At 52.0% G+C, this 12,237-nt stretch overlaps 1 protein-coding gene across 1 annotated transcript in view; it reads right to left on the bottom strand.

Annotated features, from left to right (window-relative positions):
* RP1L1 (RP1 like 1) overlaps positions 1–11,302 on the bottom strand; it is a 13,352-nt gene extending 2,050 nt beyond the window's left edge. Inside the window, exons 1-3 of the mRNA XM_011359464.1 lie at positions 10,694–11,302; positions 8,300–8,441; positions 2,042–6,724 (exon numbers count right to left, since the gene is read on the bottom strand). Coding sequence (XP_011357766.1) covers positions 2,042–6,724; positions 8,300–8,441; positions 10,694–11,302 — 5,434 coding nt within the window. The remainder of the gene's footprint in view (positions 1–2,041; positions 6,725–8,299; positions 8,442–10,693) is intronic.
* Positions 11,303–12,237: the final 935 nt, after the last annotated feature.

Raw genomic sequence — 12,237 nt, forward strand, 5'->3', positions numbered from 1 at the left:
TTTATTTATTTATAGTATTAACATTTAAACAACCAGTGACCAATAGCTGTTCTTGTAGCACAATTCCATTTTAATAAGTCTGACTACACAGAATGGTCATGTTACGAGCAGAGTGCTGGTGAGAGTCAGTCAAGGAAATTCTGCCCCATCGAGAAGCTCCCTACCCAGACCGGACCCAGGCCAAGGCTTGCTAGAGAAGAATATGGAGAAAGGGCATTTTTTTTTTAAGTCTCAAAAATGATAAATAGAATATTTTTAAAATAGCATAAAGGGCACATGTAAATCAACTTATTTTGATAAAGCTAGAATATCAGTTGGAAAAGGGGCAAAAGGCATGCATATATAATTTATATGCAAATAGCTATTTTGAAAACCTAGAAAACTCTTTAATCTCATTAGCAAATATATCCAAATAATACCTCACTAAAATGAGGTACTATTTTTTGCCCACTAAATAAACAAAAGATTTCTCGTTTTAATGACCGAACCAAACACTGATGAGAAGGTTTCTGGCTGAGTGATGTAAATGAGAATATAGACCTTTAGAAAAACAATTTGGCAGCAGGATATTAAGAGTCTTTTAAAAAGTGGGTATTCTCTGACAGAGTAACTCCATGTCTGGGAATCTATCCTATGGAAATTGTCTGCAGTTCAGAGGGGGAAAAAAAAGGTTTAAGAAAAAATCGATGGAAACCATTGAAATGGTCAACAAGGTGGAAATGGTGCAGTAGAGTATTTTATAGTCTCATAATGGGTTATTCAGGTATTAACAACATTCAGGTATTAAAAAGAGGTTTATGAAGATTTGGAGATAAATCAGGGAAATTCTTATATTGTCAAGTTAAAAAAAAAAAAACAAACCACTATCAAATGCTTAGAAAAATGATGAGAAGGCAAAACATCAAATCGCTAACACAAGTTATCGGAGTGACGGGATCACAGGTGACTACGTTTCTTTCTCCTGCTTTTCTGCATTTTCCACTTTTTTCTATTACATACATATATGTAAATATATATGTGTGAATTAAGGAAATACATTTGGACTTTTGAGCTGAGAACAAACTTTGTCCAATGACCCTGAAATTATCTGCTTCTCCCTGAATTTATTCCCATCTGCAGAGTCACCAAATATATTCAAGACTAGAGAAAAACACCTCAAAGTCGAATGAGGTGAGTGCCAAGAGAGGCCAAGGAGAAAAATAACAGGAGATCGATAGGCAAAAGAATGAGAGAAACACTTGCTAGCAAAAAACAAACACACAAACAAAATCTCTCCTGGAACATTTCCAATCAGTTCTATCCTCTTGGGCTCAGCAGGCAGATGGAGGGGGTGGGCTGACCTCCTAGAACAGTGCAGATCTGAGATAACCCCCTGCACACAGTATGCAGGACAGGCCAGCAGGCCCTCTGAAGTTCCAGAATTCAGGACCCAGGGGCAGCGAGGTGTGGCTATGGCCTTGGCACATCCTTGATCTTTCCCCCGTGCTCTTTGTACATCCTCAGAGAGCTGAGCCATGCTCAAGTTTGCACACAAAATATGGATAAAAACAGAGCTCCAGACTCATGACTGTCTCACAGCTGGAGCTCTAGAAATCTAAATCATCTTGGCCAAAGCCATCTGTTGTGTTTGTGCTTAGGTTTTTAAACTTCATTTCTGTCCAAGCAAGACTTTTAATTACCTTTCCTTGGCCTGCCCCCGGCTCTGGAGTCAGACCTTCTTCTGTCCCTTGCTCGGGAGTCCTTGAGCCCGAAGTGGCCCCTTCTTGCTCAGAAGTGGAGCCTTCTGGATACATGCCTATGACTGTTCTCTCTGGACCAGGGACTCCCTTGGGCTCGTCTGCAGTGGTCCTCATGTCTCCCTTCGAAGGCTCCTCTTCAGAGCCTTTCTGGGAGAGCCGAGAGCAGTTTCCCAGAGATGATGTTCTAGATGAGGAGGGGGCTGTTTTCAGGCCTGACCTTTGGCCAGGGGCGTCTCCGCCCGGGGCAGGGGGTGGCATGGGCCTCCCCTGTTGGTCTGGGCTGCTGTGTCCAGAAGCCTCACCTGACTGGCCCTGTCTAGAGCCAACCTGTGGGGTCCTTTCTTTCTCATCTTGATCTCCTCCTCTCAACTCTGGCTGTCCCTCTCCTTCAGTTTCCTGGGCCTCTATGGTGTCAGCACCATCATTCTGTCCTGCCGGACTTCTGTCGCCTCCTCCCGGACTTCTTTCGCCTCCTCCCGAGGCTTCACCCTCCACACCGACCTCAGCCCCAGAGCCTTCCTCCATGTTCTCCTCCTTGTCACCCACACCCTGCTCCTCCCACTCCGCTGCCTCTGGGTGGCAGCCTACGCAGGGGTCCACGCTCCCTTCTACGTTCTGCGTAGCCACATCTTCCTCCTCCCTTTCTGGATCTTCACCTCTGCCGAGGGTCTGGCTACCCTTACCCTCATCTTCCTCCTCCAGGCCTCCATCAGTCCCCTGGACAGTCCCTGTCCCCGAGGGGACCCTCTGGGGCAGCTCCATCCCCGTCCTCTCGGGGACCACCTCTGCAGTATCCCGATTAGCACATCCGCCTTTCTTCTGCAGAATCTGCTTCAGGTCAAAGGCCTCTTTGATGGGTGTACGGGCTACGCCCATTGTATCCTTCTGGGATGCAGGGATCACGTTCTTCTTCATGCAGGCCTCACAGGGACAGAACTCCTCCCCCTCGGCCTCCCTACCCAACGGGGTCTCCAGGGCTTCGCTGAAGGCTGGCACGTCCTCCTGGGATAGGGAGGGGCTGCCCCAGGGCCGCGTCTGCTCGGAGAAGGCCGAGAGGTTGCGCAGGCCTTGGAGGCGACGCCTGCGCTGCTCTGTCTGCAGGGACGTCTCCCACCTGAGAGCTCCCCTGGGCGGCCCCCGCGCCTTCTCCCTGGCCCGGCTCCGGATCTTCTGGAGCTCTTTCTCTGTACTGTCTTGGAGCCGCTGCCGCATGTCCTGCTGCAGCTCCGCCACCATCTGGTCCAGCAGGTCGTCGCTCGGCAGGCTCCAGCGGGCTCGGAGCATGGCTGTGGCACTGGCCAGGTGGGCCATGAAGGCCTTCTCCATCTTCTTCAGCAACCTGGACACCCACAGGGGGTCAGGGTCCAGAGACATCCTATGGGCCATGGAAGTGCCCTTCTCTCCAGCCCCCTGGGTGAACTTGGCCTGGGTTTGCTCAAGGCCCATCTGAGCTGCTGTGGGCAGCTTCTCCAAACTGGACTCAGCATTGGGATCACTTTGACTCCCGCTGGCATTTAAATCTCTCTCAGTGAGGTTCCCAGGGGTCTCCATCGGGTCCTCTCTCTCTCCAAGGTCTCTTCCTGCTTCCTCTTCCTGCACACGCTCACCTTCCTGTGCATCCTCCCCATCCTGACAGCCGACCCCCGACAGTTCTTGTCCCACGGCTTGTCCCTCTTCCGGAAATCCACTGACGCCCTCTCCTTGCAGTTCTGCCCTTTCTTTTTCTTCTTCCATTTTCTCTAATTGCACCCCCACTTCTTGCATCGTGTTTTCCGCTGCTCGGTCCGGGTCACTGCCCAACGTCTGCTCCCCGCTGCGTCCTTCTGCCCGCTCCTTTCCAGTGGCAGAAGCCGGAGCTTGGGAGCTTGAGGAGGCTGTGGAACCTCTCGGCTGTTGGTTTTCCAGACCCACCGGGTTCTCTGAGGTTCTGGAATCCGGCCTCTGGTAGGGGATTTTCAAGGGCAGCTCTATCCTCTCAGAAACCGGCGTGCCGTCCACCGCGCAGGGTCCGCTGCCATCCCCTGAGCCCGCGGAGCCACTGCCTACATCCACGCCGGATGAGGACGTTGGCGTGAAGTCCTCGGTCACAGCGTGGGACCTGAGGCATGACAGAGCCTGGCACCCACCAAGCTCCCATAGGTCGGAGTCCAGCTCACCTCGCCTGAGGCCACGCCCCGGCCACAGGGCCTGGAACGTGCTCAGGAGCTCCTGGTACCGAGGAGAGTCTGTGAACCTCACTTTGCGGGTTGGAGACCCACGGTCTTCATCGAAAAAGTGAAGCCTGGCGAGACAGGTGATGAGGGCCTGGGCGGAGTGGCTGAGCCTCCGGCCCACCGCGCTGGACACTTCGGGCAGACTGCTGGGCCGGCCCTGCTTAGAGCCCATCAGCGCCTTCATGATCTGTAGGGTGGCGGAGACCCTGTGGGGAAGCACGCACTGGCCTGGGCCACGGTCCTCAGTGGTTCCTCCGCCTGCTCCGGCCTCTTTGGGGGCTTCCGAAATCCTGCTATGAGAAAGACTCTCTGCTGACTGGGGGCCAGCATCACTCATCACTGGGAGGGTTCCATCTGGTTCTGCTTTCTCATTGGCTGTCCCTTCCAGGGATGGTCCTCTGGGCTGACTTGGCTCCCCCAGGCCTTCTGGAGAATGTTTCTCAATAGGATCCTCTGTGGGGCCTTCCTGGCCGTCCCCAGCCACATCCGTGCTGTCATCCACCATCTCATATTTCATGGGCACAGGCTCCTCTGGGATGTTGTTCAGCCATTCGCGGACCACAGCTTCCGGCGAGACTCGGGGAAGAGCACCTGGTGACACGCTGCCACCATCCTCTTGCTCCTGCAAGCCTTCCTCTGCACCAGTGACCTGCCCCTGGAACATTCTGCTGGGCCTGGGACCTAGGCTGGGGCTGCCCCTTCTCGGGGCTCTGATTGCCACCCCTCTGGCCCTTGACTGAGAGCCAGGAGGCTGTGGGTGCTGCAAATCCAGCTTTTCCTCCCCTGGCTGGGCCCCTCGGGGCCCCCAATCAGCGCTGTGGTCCCCCCCACTGTGGCTGCTGCTGCCTGAAGGGTGCTTCTTGACAGAGGGCTGTGCCCTGGGAGGATGGGGACAGTACCTGCTACACACTGAGCTGGCCTCAGAGAGCGGCTCTCGGCTGCCCTGAGGCTGGGGAAGCTGCAGGGCCTGAATCTCACCCCCAGGCATCCTGGGGACAGAGGATGCGCCCGTCTGGGAGCAGCAGCACCCTTGGCGGGACTCTGGCTTCTCCCCGTTGTCCTGTCCATCTGGCAGAACCAAGGACCAGGGAGGCTTGGGGGCATCGCCCCATGCCTTTTTGCCCAGGCCATCAGCTTGAGACCTGAAAAAGTTGGAAGATGTGGGAGTCGGTGAGTGCGCCCTGAACTCAGGGTCCCCTTCTGTCTCAGCAGAGGGTGAATATGGGGGGTAGAAATTGGAAGCACAGTCCGAATCGCTCACAGATGTAAAGGGGGCACTGCTGACCCCTCTTGCATCCTGGGAATGGAGGGAGGCAGAGGAGGGCGGCCCTGCACCCCGCGAGGCCCGGTTTCTGGTGCTAGGGGAGCGTGGTACTGGGCGAGCCCTGCTTACGCTAGGAGGCCCCGGCCTTTGCCTGGACACAGGTGAGTGGAGTGGGCAGTGGGCGTCCCTTCGGTTGTGGTGCTGCCTTGGGCAGCCTTTCTGGGCCCCTCGGCTGAGGACAGAAATGCTGGGGGAGGAGAATGCACTGGCTCTGCTCCCCTGCTTTCTTCTCCCACCCATGGCTGAGACACAGGCAGAAGGTGGGGAACAACCTCCTGCAGTGTCCCCAGAGCCACAATGTCCTGCAGCCAGGGGCAACCTGGTCCCAGATCCACCCCTGTCCTGGGGGCGCATGGTGCCTTGTCCACTTTCCTCTCCCTGTGGATCCTTGTTCCTCAAAGACGAGGCACTCAGGGTGGGAGAACTGGGTCCTCCTCCCTCAGTGGCCTTCCCTAGGGAAGTCACAGTCCTTGTCTTGCTCAGGTGGCCCTGGTGCGGCTCACCCCTTTCACTGGATGCCTCGTGAGACCCAGTACTCACTGAGGAGTCAGAAGGAGCACCTGCCACATCTTGGGTCCTGGGTTTCAGGCAGCGTTGCTCCCTGCTGCCTGGCCTTGCCCCCTCTGGACCTGGGCCCTCACCAGCCCGGGTGGTGCCACCAGCTTCCCACCCTGCTCTTTTCTGGAAGTCAGCTCCGGAGGCTGGATGTAGGGCACAGCTGCCCACACTGCCCTCCTGGGACCTGGAGCAGCAGGAGGAATTTGGCTCAGAGCCTTCAGGGGGTCTGTCACTGGAGGTGATGCTGACACTGTCCTTGATGCTTCTTTTCCCACCAGCAAACCCTTGGCTCTGGAGGCCCCTCGAGTGGGAGTGCTGGGTCAACCTAGACCTCTTCTGAGAGGCTGTCCCCTCTCCCAGGGCGGCGTACAGAGGGTTCGTCCAGATCTCGTATCTGGACCCTGGCTGCCACCGGCCTCGTTCAAAGGTTTCCTTGCACCCTGCTTCACGGGGCCCCAGGTCCTGTGCCCTAGGCTCTGAGGAGCCACCAGGGTGGCCCTCCAACACACAGTGGAGGGGGTCCACCTCCCCCAGAACAGGGTCCTCCCCACTGGCTGCCAGAAGGGTGCTAGCCCCGCCGACCCTCCTGGACCACGAGAGCATGTCATCCCCCAGAAGCTGGAAGCGAACTGTCATCTCCACAGACAGGCTGCCGTCCTCATTCATGTGGACCTTCTTCTCAACATCGTCACCAGCCACCAATGAGCCGAGCTGGGCAGGCATGTCCTGAGAGTGCCTGTCAGGAGCAGGGCCCATCCAGGTATGCGACAGGGAGCCCAGGGGGTCGCTGAGACCAGATCTCTCCGACAGCAAGGAAAACTGCCGTGGCCTGCTTCCCGACCTGGACCTCGAGTGGATCACGCTCTGCTTGGCCTTCGGCCCCCAGCTCCCTGGCACGCAATGAAGAATAAGAGGAAAAGATAGTGAGCTTCTGGGAGGAGCTTCAGGGCAGGAGACTAAAGACTGGTCATGAGCCTTTCAGCACCTAAACACCCCTGCCGCCTCCGCAATCACACAGTAAGGGCGGAAACCATTCTAGAAAGAATATCCAGAGTCTGCCGTTTGTGAACCAGCATAACAAAGCGAGATGAACTTGAAATCTGAATTCAATCTCAAGCCTGCTACTTCCTAGCTGCGTAGCTTTTGGCAGAGCCCCTTTTTCTGAGCTATAAAATAAAAATGAAGGTATCTATTTGACGATGTGCTTTGACAATGCCAGGCAATGCATGTAGAACTTCCTGCAAAGTTGCCAGCACAAAGTAGGTTCTCAATAGACAGCAGAGGTGGAGGGCAGAGCAGTAAAGCGCAGTGCTAACTCCTGGTCCTCCTTACGCCCACTCCCAGCACAGGAAGCAAAATCGGTAAGCTGCTACATATGTACCTGATTATAAACAGTAAAATGTTTTGCAATTATTAGTGGTGATTTATCATCCTAACACTCATCAAACTTTGGTGTTGATAAATGATTGCAAGGAAGGACCTGGACACACAATTGCAGGTCCTAATAGTCATGGCTACACCCCAGCCATGAAAAAGAGAAGAAGTAGTCACTGGGGATAGAAAAAAATGACCTCAAGAAAGAATGAAGCCCCTAGTACTTTCTCATTTCATCTCCTGAGCTAGTACTTCAAGAGGAAGGGGGCCAGTGGAAGGTAAGCCTGTGGCCAGCAAAAGAACAGACTTCCTTGAGTCCCTATGAGCAAGAGAAGGTTTGGTCAAGCTCTGCTCTTTCATAAGCACCAAATAAGACTGGCGTTGCTCCAGAGGGGGCGTGTGGCCAGTGGGTCTTCGCATCTCCAGTACCTGGTATGCAGCAATCACTGACACCATTGTTGTCATTTCTTAACAGCTGTTCGCAAAGGGTATTATTTTGTTTACTCACCACAATTTGCCCATTGTCATTCCAATAATTTTGCTTAAACTTTTATTCTACAACTTTTAACTGTGCTTTTAAAATAATGTTTCTCAAATAACAAAACCTAGACTCTGATACTTAGTAGGCATTTTGAATGGATATATGGTTGGATGTATAGATTGATAATGGATGGTTATTATTAGTTTTAGTCCATTTGGCCCCCTCACTATTGCCTAAGAGAGTCATGACTCTTGAAAGATGCAAATGTCACATGCCTGCGGACCATTGCCTCCATAATCTCACGCCCACCATGGTCCTTAATAAAGCTTATTTTAGATCCCAGAAACTTAGAGTTCAAGATCGCCTCATCCTTGTTCTCTCTGAATACCAGACTTCCCTCTCTCATACTCCAGTCAAATGTTCAACCCAGTTAAGGTTGGTGGTGATGAGAAGAAAGAGGAAGAAGCAAGAGAGCCCCCAAAACAAGTGGATGCCCAAGAATTAGGGCCAAAGGCAGGTTTCCTAAATTATCTAGAAAGGATATCTGCTCAGCCTTCCCGAACCACTATCCAGTGCAAATAACATTGGGGAAACTCCAAAACCAGCTCACCGTTTTTGTTCCTTGACGTCTGCCCCAATAAAGTTTCAGTCCCTTTTCTTCTGGCACCTTCCATCGCCAGAGGTCTGAAGGACTCGTGACCAGCACATACCAGCACCGAGGGGCTTCGCAGCAAAGCCTTCAGGGAGTCCACCTGAGGAAGGAGACTGTGGGGTCAGGGGGCACTCTCTGCAAGAACTCCCTTCTGCTCAGGGAGACACAGGCAGAGGAAGAATCCACTCACCCTGGCCCTTTCCTGATATTTGTACATCTCACCTCAGATTTCTGACCCAAAGGAAGGATCCCATCCAGTTGCCATAACACCGCTATAACCAGCTGGGGACAGGACCTGTCACCATGGTCTTCCTCTCTACCTACACCCTCCCTCCACCTGGTGTGAGGCCTGTGGTTTAAAGGTTATTCTGGATTCCTCAGCTAGAAAAGACTTCATGAAGCCTTTGGCCTGCTTTCTAACCCACACTTGCACCCTCCGGAACAGGCATTTTTTAAAACAACCAGAGCAGAAAGTCCTCTAGCTTCCATGTGGAGATGGGATTCACTAGCTCACCCTTTCACCTCTTGGGTTTGAACTGTGTTTTCCAGTATAATCTGAGCCCATCACCTCTGCTTTTGCCCCTAGTGGAGCAGACAAGAGCAAGGCACTGTTTCCTCCACAGGCAGCCAGCACCTCCCTCCCAGGCTGTTTCAAAGGCTCTCTAAGCTCCTGCCCAGACGCTGGTGTCATTCCCTCCCCACCCGCCCTGACACCCACCAGCAGAACATCCTGAGCTGGGAGCTGAGCAGGCAAAGTTAGTGCTGGATTGCATTCCAGAAGACAGAGTCTTGCTTTTAGAAAATTCTCACCTGGCCTGGGGCCCGACGTATCTGAGGGTTTCCACTATTTGTAATATTACATTGTAATTAGCAGTGTGTTCTTTTTATTTTCTCAGATTAAAAGGGTATGTTTATTAACCAGAAAATGAAAGAAAGAAGAGAACTCTTGTATCTTCTCTTCCTAAATGACATTAAGATTGCTGTACAGCAGATCTTTCAACCCAGGTAATTAGGAGCTTGTTTCGAACTACTAGATATATTTCTTTTTTGGTTTATATCTCCGGTTCATTGCAAAAATGTAAAAATGACCCATGTCTATCAATTTATAGATGTAGACATGCTTCTAGGAAATCAGATTTTCCAAGGAAGAAAATAGAACTGAGAGTAAATGATGCTCCTATTTTAGAAAGAGGTAGAGGTCTCGGATTCATGAAAACAAAAACAAAAACAAAACACAGCAGTATCAAGAGTGTCCATCCAATTGAGGACTGCGAATTGATAATCATGACACAGCCTATACTGTGGACAATGAGGCCACTTTGTTTACAGAAGAAACTCTAATAGCTCTGAGGTCAATCTATGTAAAAATATGCTAATTTTTTCTCCAATTAATTAATTTTGTTCCTGCTTTCTCTCCCTCACCATACCTACTAAACTGTAGCCAACTGAAGGTCGGGACTTAGTCTTATTTGCCTGTAAAATCTGCATATAGCAACTGCACCATAATTTAGAAGCATTCTTACAGTAAGACTGTGAAATCATTAAGGCCGGCCCTATCATTTGCCAGCCACATGACTATGAGAAAGTTAATTAATCTCTGTGGCTCAATTTTTTTTATATCTACAAATGGTATAATAATATTCACCGCCTCATGAGTTCGTGTGGTGGATGCTATGCCCTGCATTAGTCAGCGTCTGTGTTTACTCTTTTTCTGGTGTGCTTTCCAGTTCTGCAGGGCTCAGAAAGCTCTAAATACATTTCAGGAGGCGACAGCAGCTCAGGCTGCAATGGCTAGAAGCCGGTGCCTGAGTGTTCCTGCGTGTCAAGATGCAAATGTGGCAGTTTCCTGAGTCCAGCTTTATAAGCATGGATGCCACTACGGAGAAGTACCTGGAACTCAATAATCACCGTAGCTTCAAGTAGAGGTAGTAGCTTCCTGCTAAAAGCATTCCTGAAGACCTAGAGTTCATTCTTCCAAATGCCCAAAGATTCCGAAACCCCCTAATGCCCTGTATTAAATCACTTACTCCATAAGCTTCTTCAAGAAGATTCTGTTTCCTGTACTGACCTCTCACACTAATAGGTGAGACTGGATAATAGGAGGGTTGGATAAGAAAATAATGAATGTGTGTGCAAGGCGCAGTGTCTGGCGCTAAAAGCCTGCTAAATGGTAGCTAAAAATATGAATAACAATTGCTTATTTGATGACTGAATGAACATCTCCCCTCCACCCACCTTTAGTTAGAAGCAGGGCAGTCAGTGCCTCCTTTGAAGGTAATCGCCTCATTCCACTTAAATATTTTGACCTGAGGTCCATAGAACTTTTTAAAGGAAATATCCCCGACAGCCTACCTTTTCCCCACTGGTTGTGTACACGCGCTTCACAGGAAAGTGCAGAAGGTCGGAGGCTTTGCTGAGAAAGGCCGTCAGGCTCCTTGTGTTTCTGTGACTGAGAGTCACTGTCTGCTGGGATCCAGGTTCCCCATTCTTAACCAGCATTATCTTCCTCGGGGCTTTAGGACCCCTCCGTGAAGCAGATGTTCCTGGCGCCTCACACTGGCCTTCCACATCCCGCGACTGCTGAGCAGAGGGGCTCCTCCCCTGTGGCAGGCCTGGCCCACTGGACGTCTTGGGGAGTTTCTTATCGGAGCAGAGGTAGCAACCGCCATCCTCCAGCTGCTCCAGGGCGCTGAGGCCATGCAGGCCCCGAGGCGTGGTTACAGAGCGCACCCCAAAGGAGAGAGGCACGCGCTGTGACAGCTCGTCCATCAGTGCGCTGAAGCTCTTGAAAGTGCGCTGGTGGACAGGCAGGCGAACCCCGGCAAACTGGGGATCCCCTCGCTTAAGGAAAGTTATCTTCTTGGCTGGTGTGACCTGGGTGACAGAGGGGGTCCGAGCCACGGAAGGCAGGAGGCACTCGCGGTAGGTGGGGGCCTGGGCATCCCTCGGGGTGCTGTTCATGGCTTGGAGGCCCAGGCAGCTGAAACGGGTCAAAGGAAGAGAGTCAGAGAGCAGCTGGAAGAGTTGGTGGTTCCTCTCTCCCCTTTGTGATAGAGGCGCTTCCTGCCCACCCCAAATCTGCTCTACTCGCTCTGCAGAGGCAGGTTAATCTTTTGATGGAATAGAAAGAAGGCCAAAGGTTTGGCATCGGACAGATCTGAGTTCAAATTCCACCCCACCCCGCACTTACTCCTTGTGTGACCAGGAAGTAAATGATGCGTGCTCTGTGTTTGGTGGACCCCCACCTGTAAAACGCAGCCGTGTTCACTTTGCAGAGCGGTTATAGTGAGTAAATGAATTTACGCATGTAGAGCACCTGGCGCAGAGCAAGCACCGGTACCTCTTGATTCCTTTCCTTCCTCTTGCTGTTCCTCTTAACACTCTTCTACCAGCTTGAACTCCTTTGAATACCTTAGGGTTTACCTCCTAAAGAGGTGGGTAAATAAAGGGCAGGCAGACCTTCTAGTGCAGATGTAAGAATGCGGAGCAAGCAATCAGGAGGCCTGGGCGCCCTGCCCACTCTCTCAGTGCAGAGTCTCATGTGCGGCCCTGGGGGATGCCCAGCTCTCAGGACCCTCATCCTCCACTGCCAGGTGAGAGGACAGGAGCAGAATCCCTCAGTCCCAAACCCCTCAGGGACCTGAGTGCTGACAAGGAGACTTGTAACCCAAGGAGGATGCTGCCTCTTGATGCCGTGATGTGTTTTCTCCATCATATGGTGATACTTGCTTTTATATGAAAAGCATCTTCCCTCTCACTTCCCTCCAAAGTCTTTGGAAGATGTGTGATGAACCCTATGGGTGAGTACTCCAGCCTGCTGCCGTTGACATGGTAGACTGGGGCCTCAGGCCAGCTGCAGTTGGGTCAAGGCCATTCATCCAACTATTCATTTCTAT

This window comes from Pteropus vampyrus, unplaced genomic scaffold, assembly GCF_000151845.1.
Source record: "Pteropus vampyrus isolate Shadow unplaced genomic scaffold, Pvam_2.0 Scaffold47, whole genome shotgun sequence".
In the NCBI taxonomy this organism is placed as follows: Eukaryota; Metazoa; Chordata; class Mammalia; order Chiroptera; family Pteropodidae; genus Pteropus; species Pteropus vampyrus.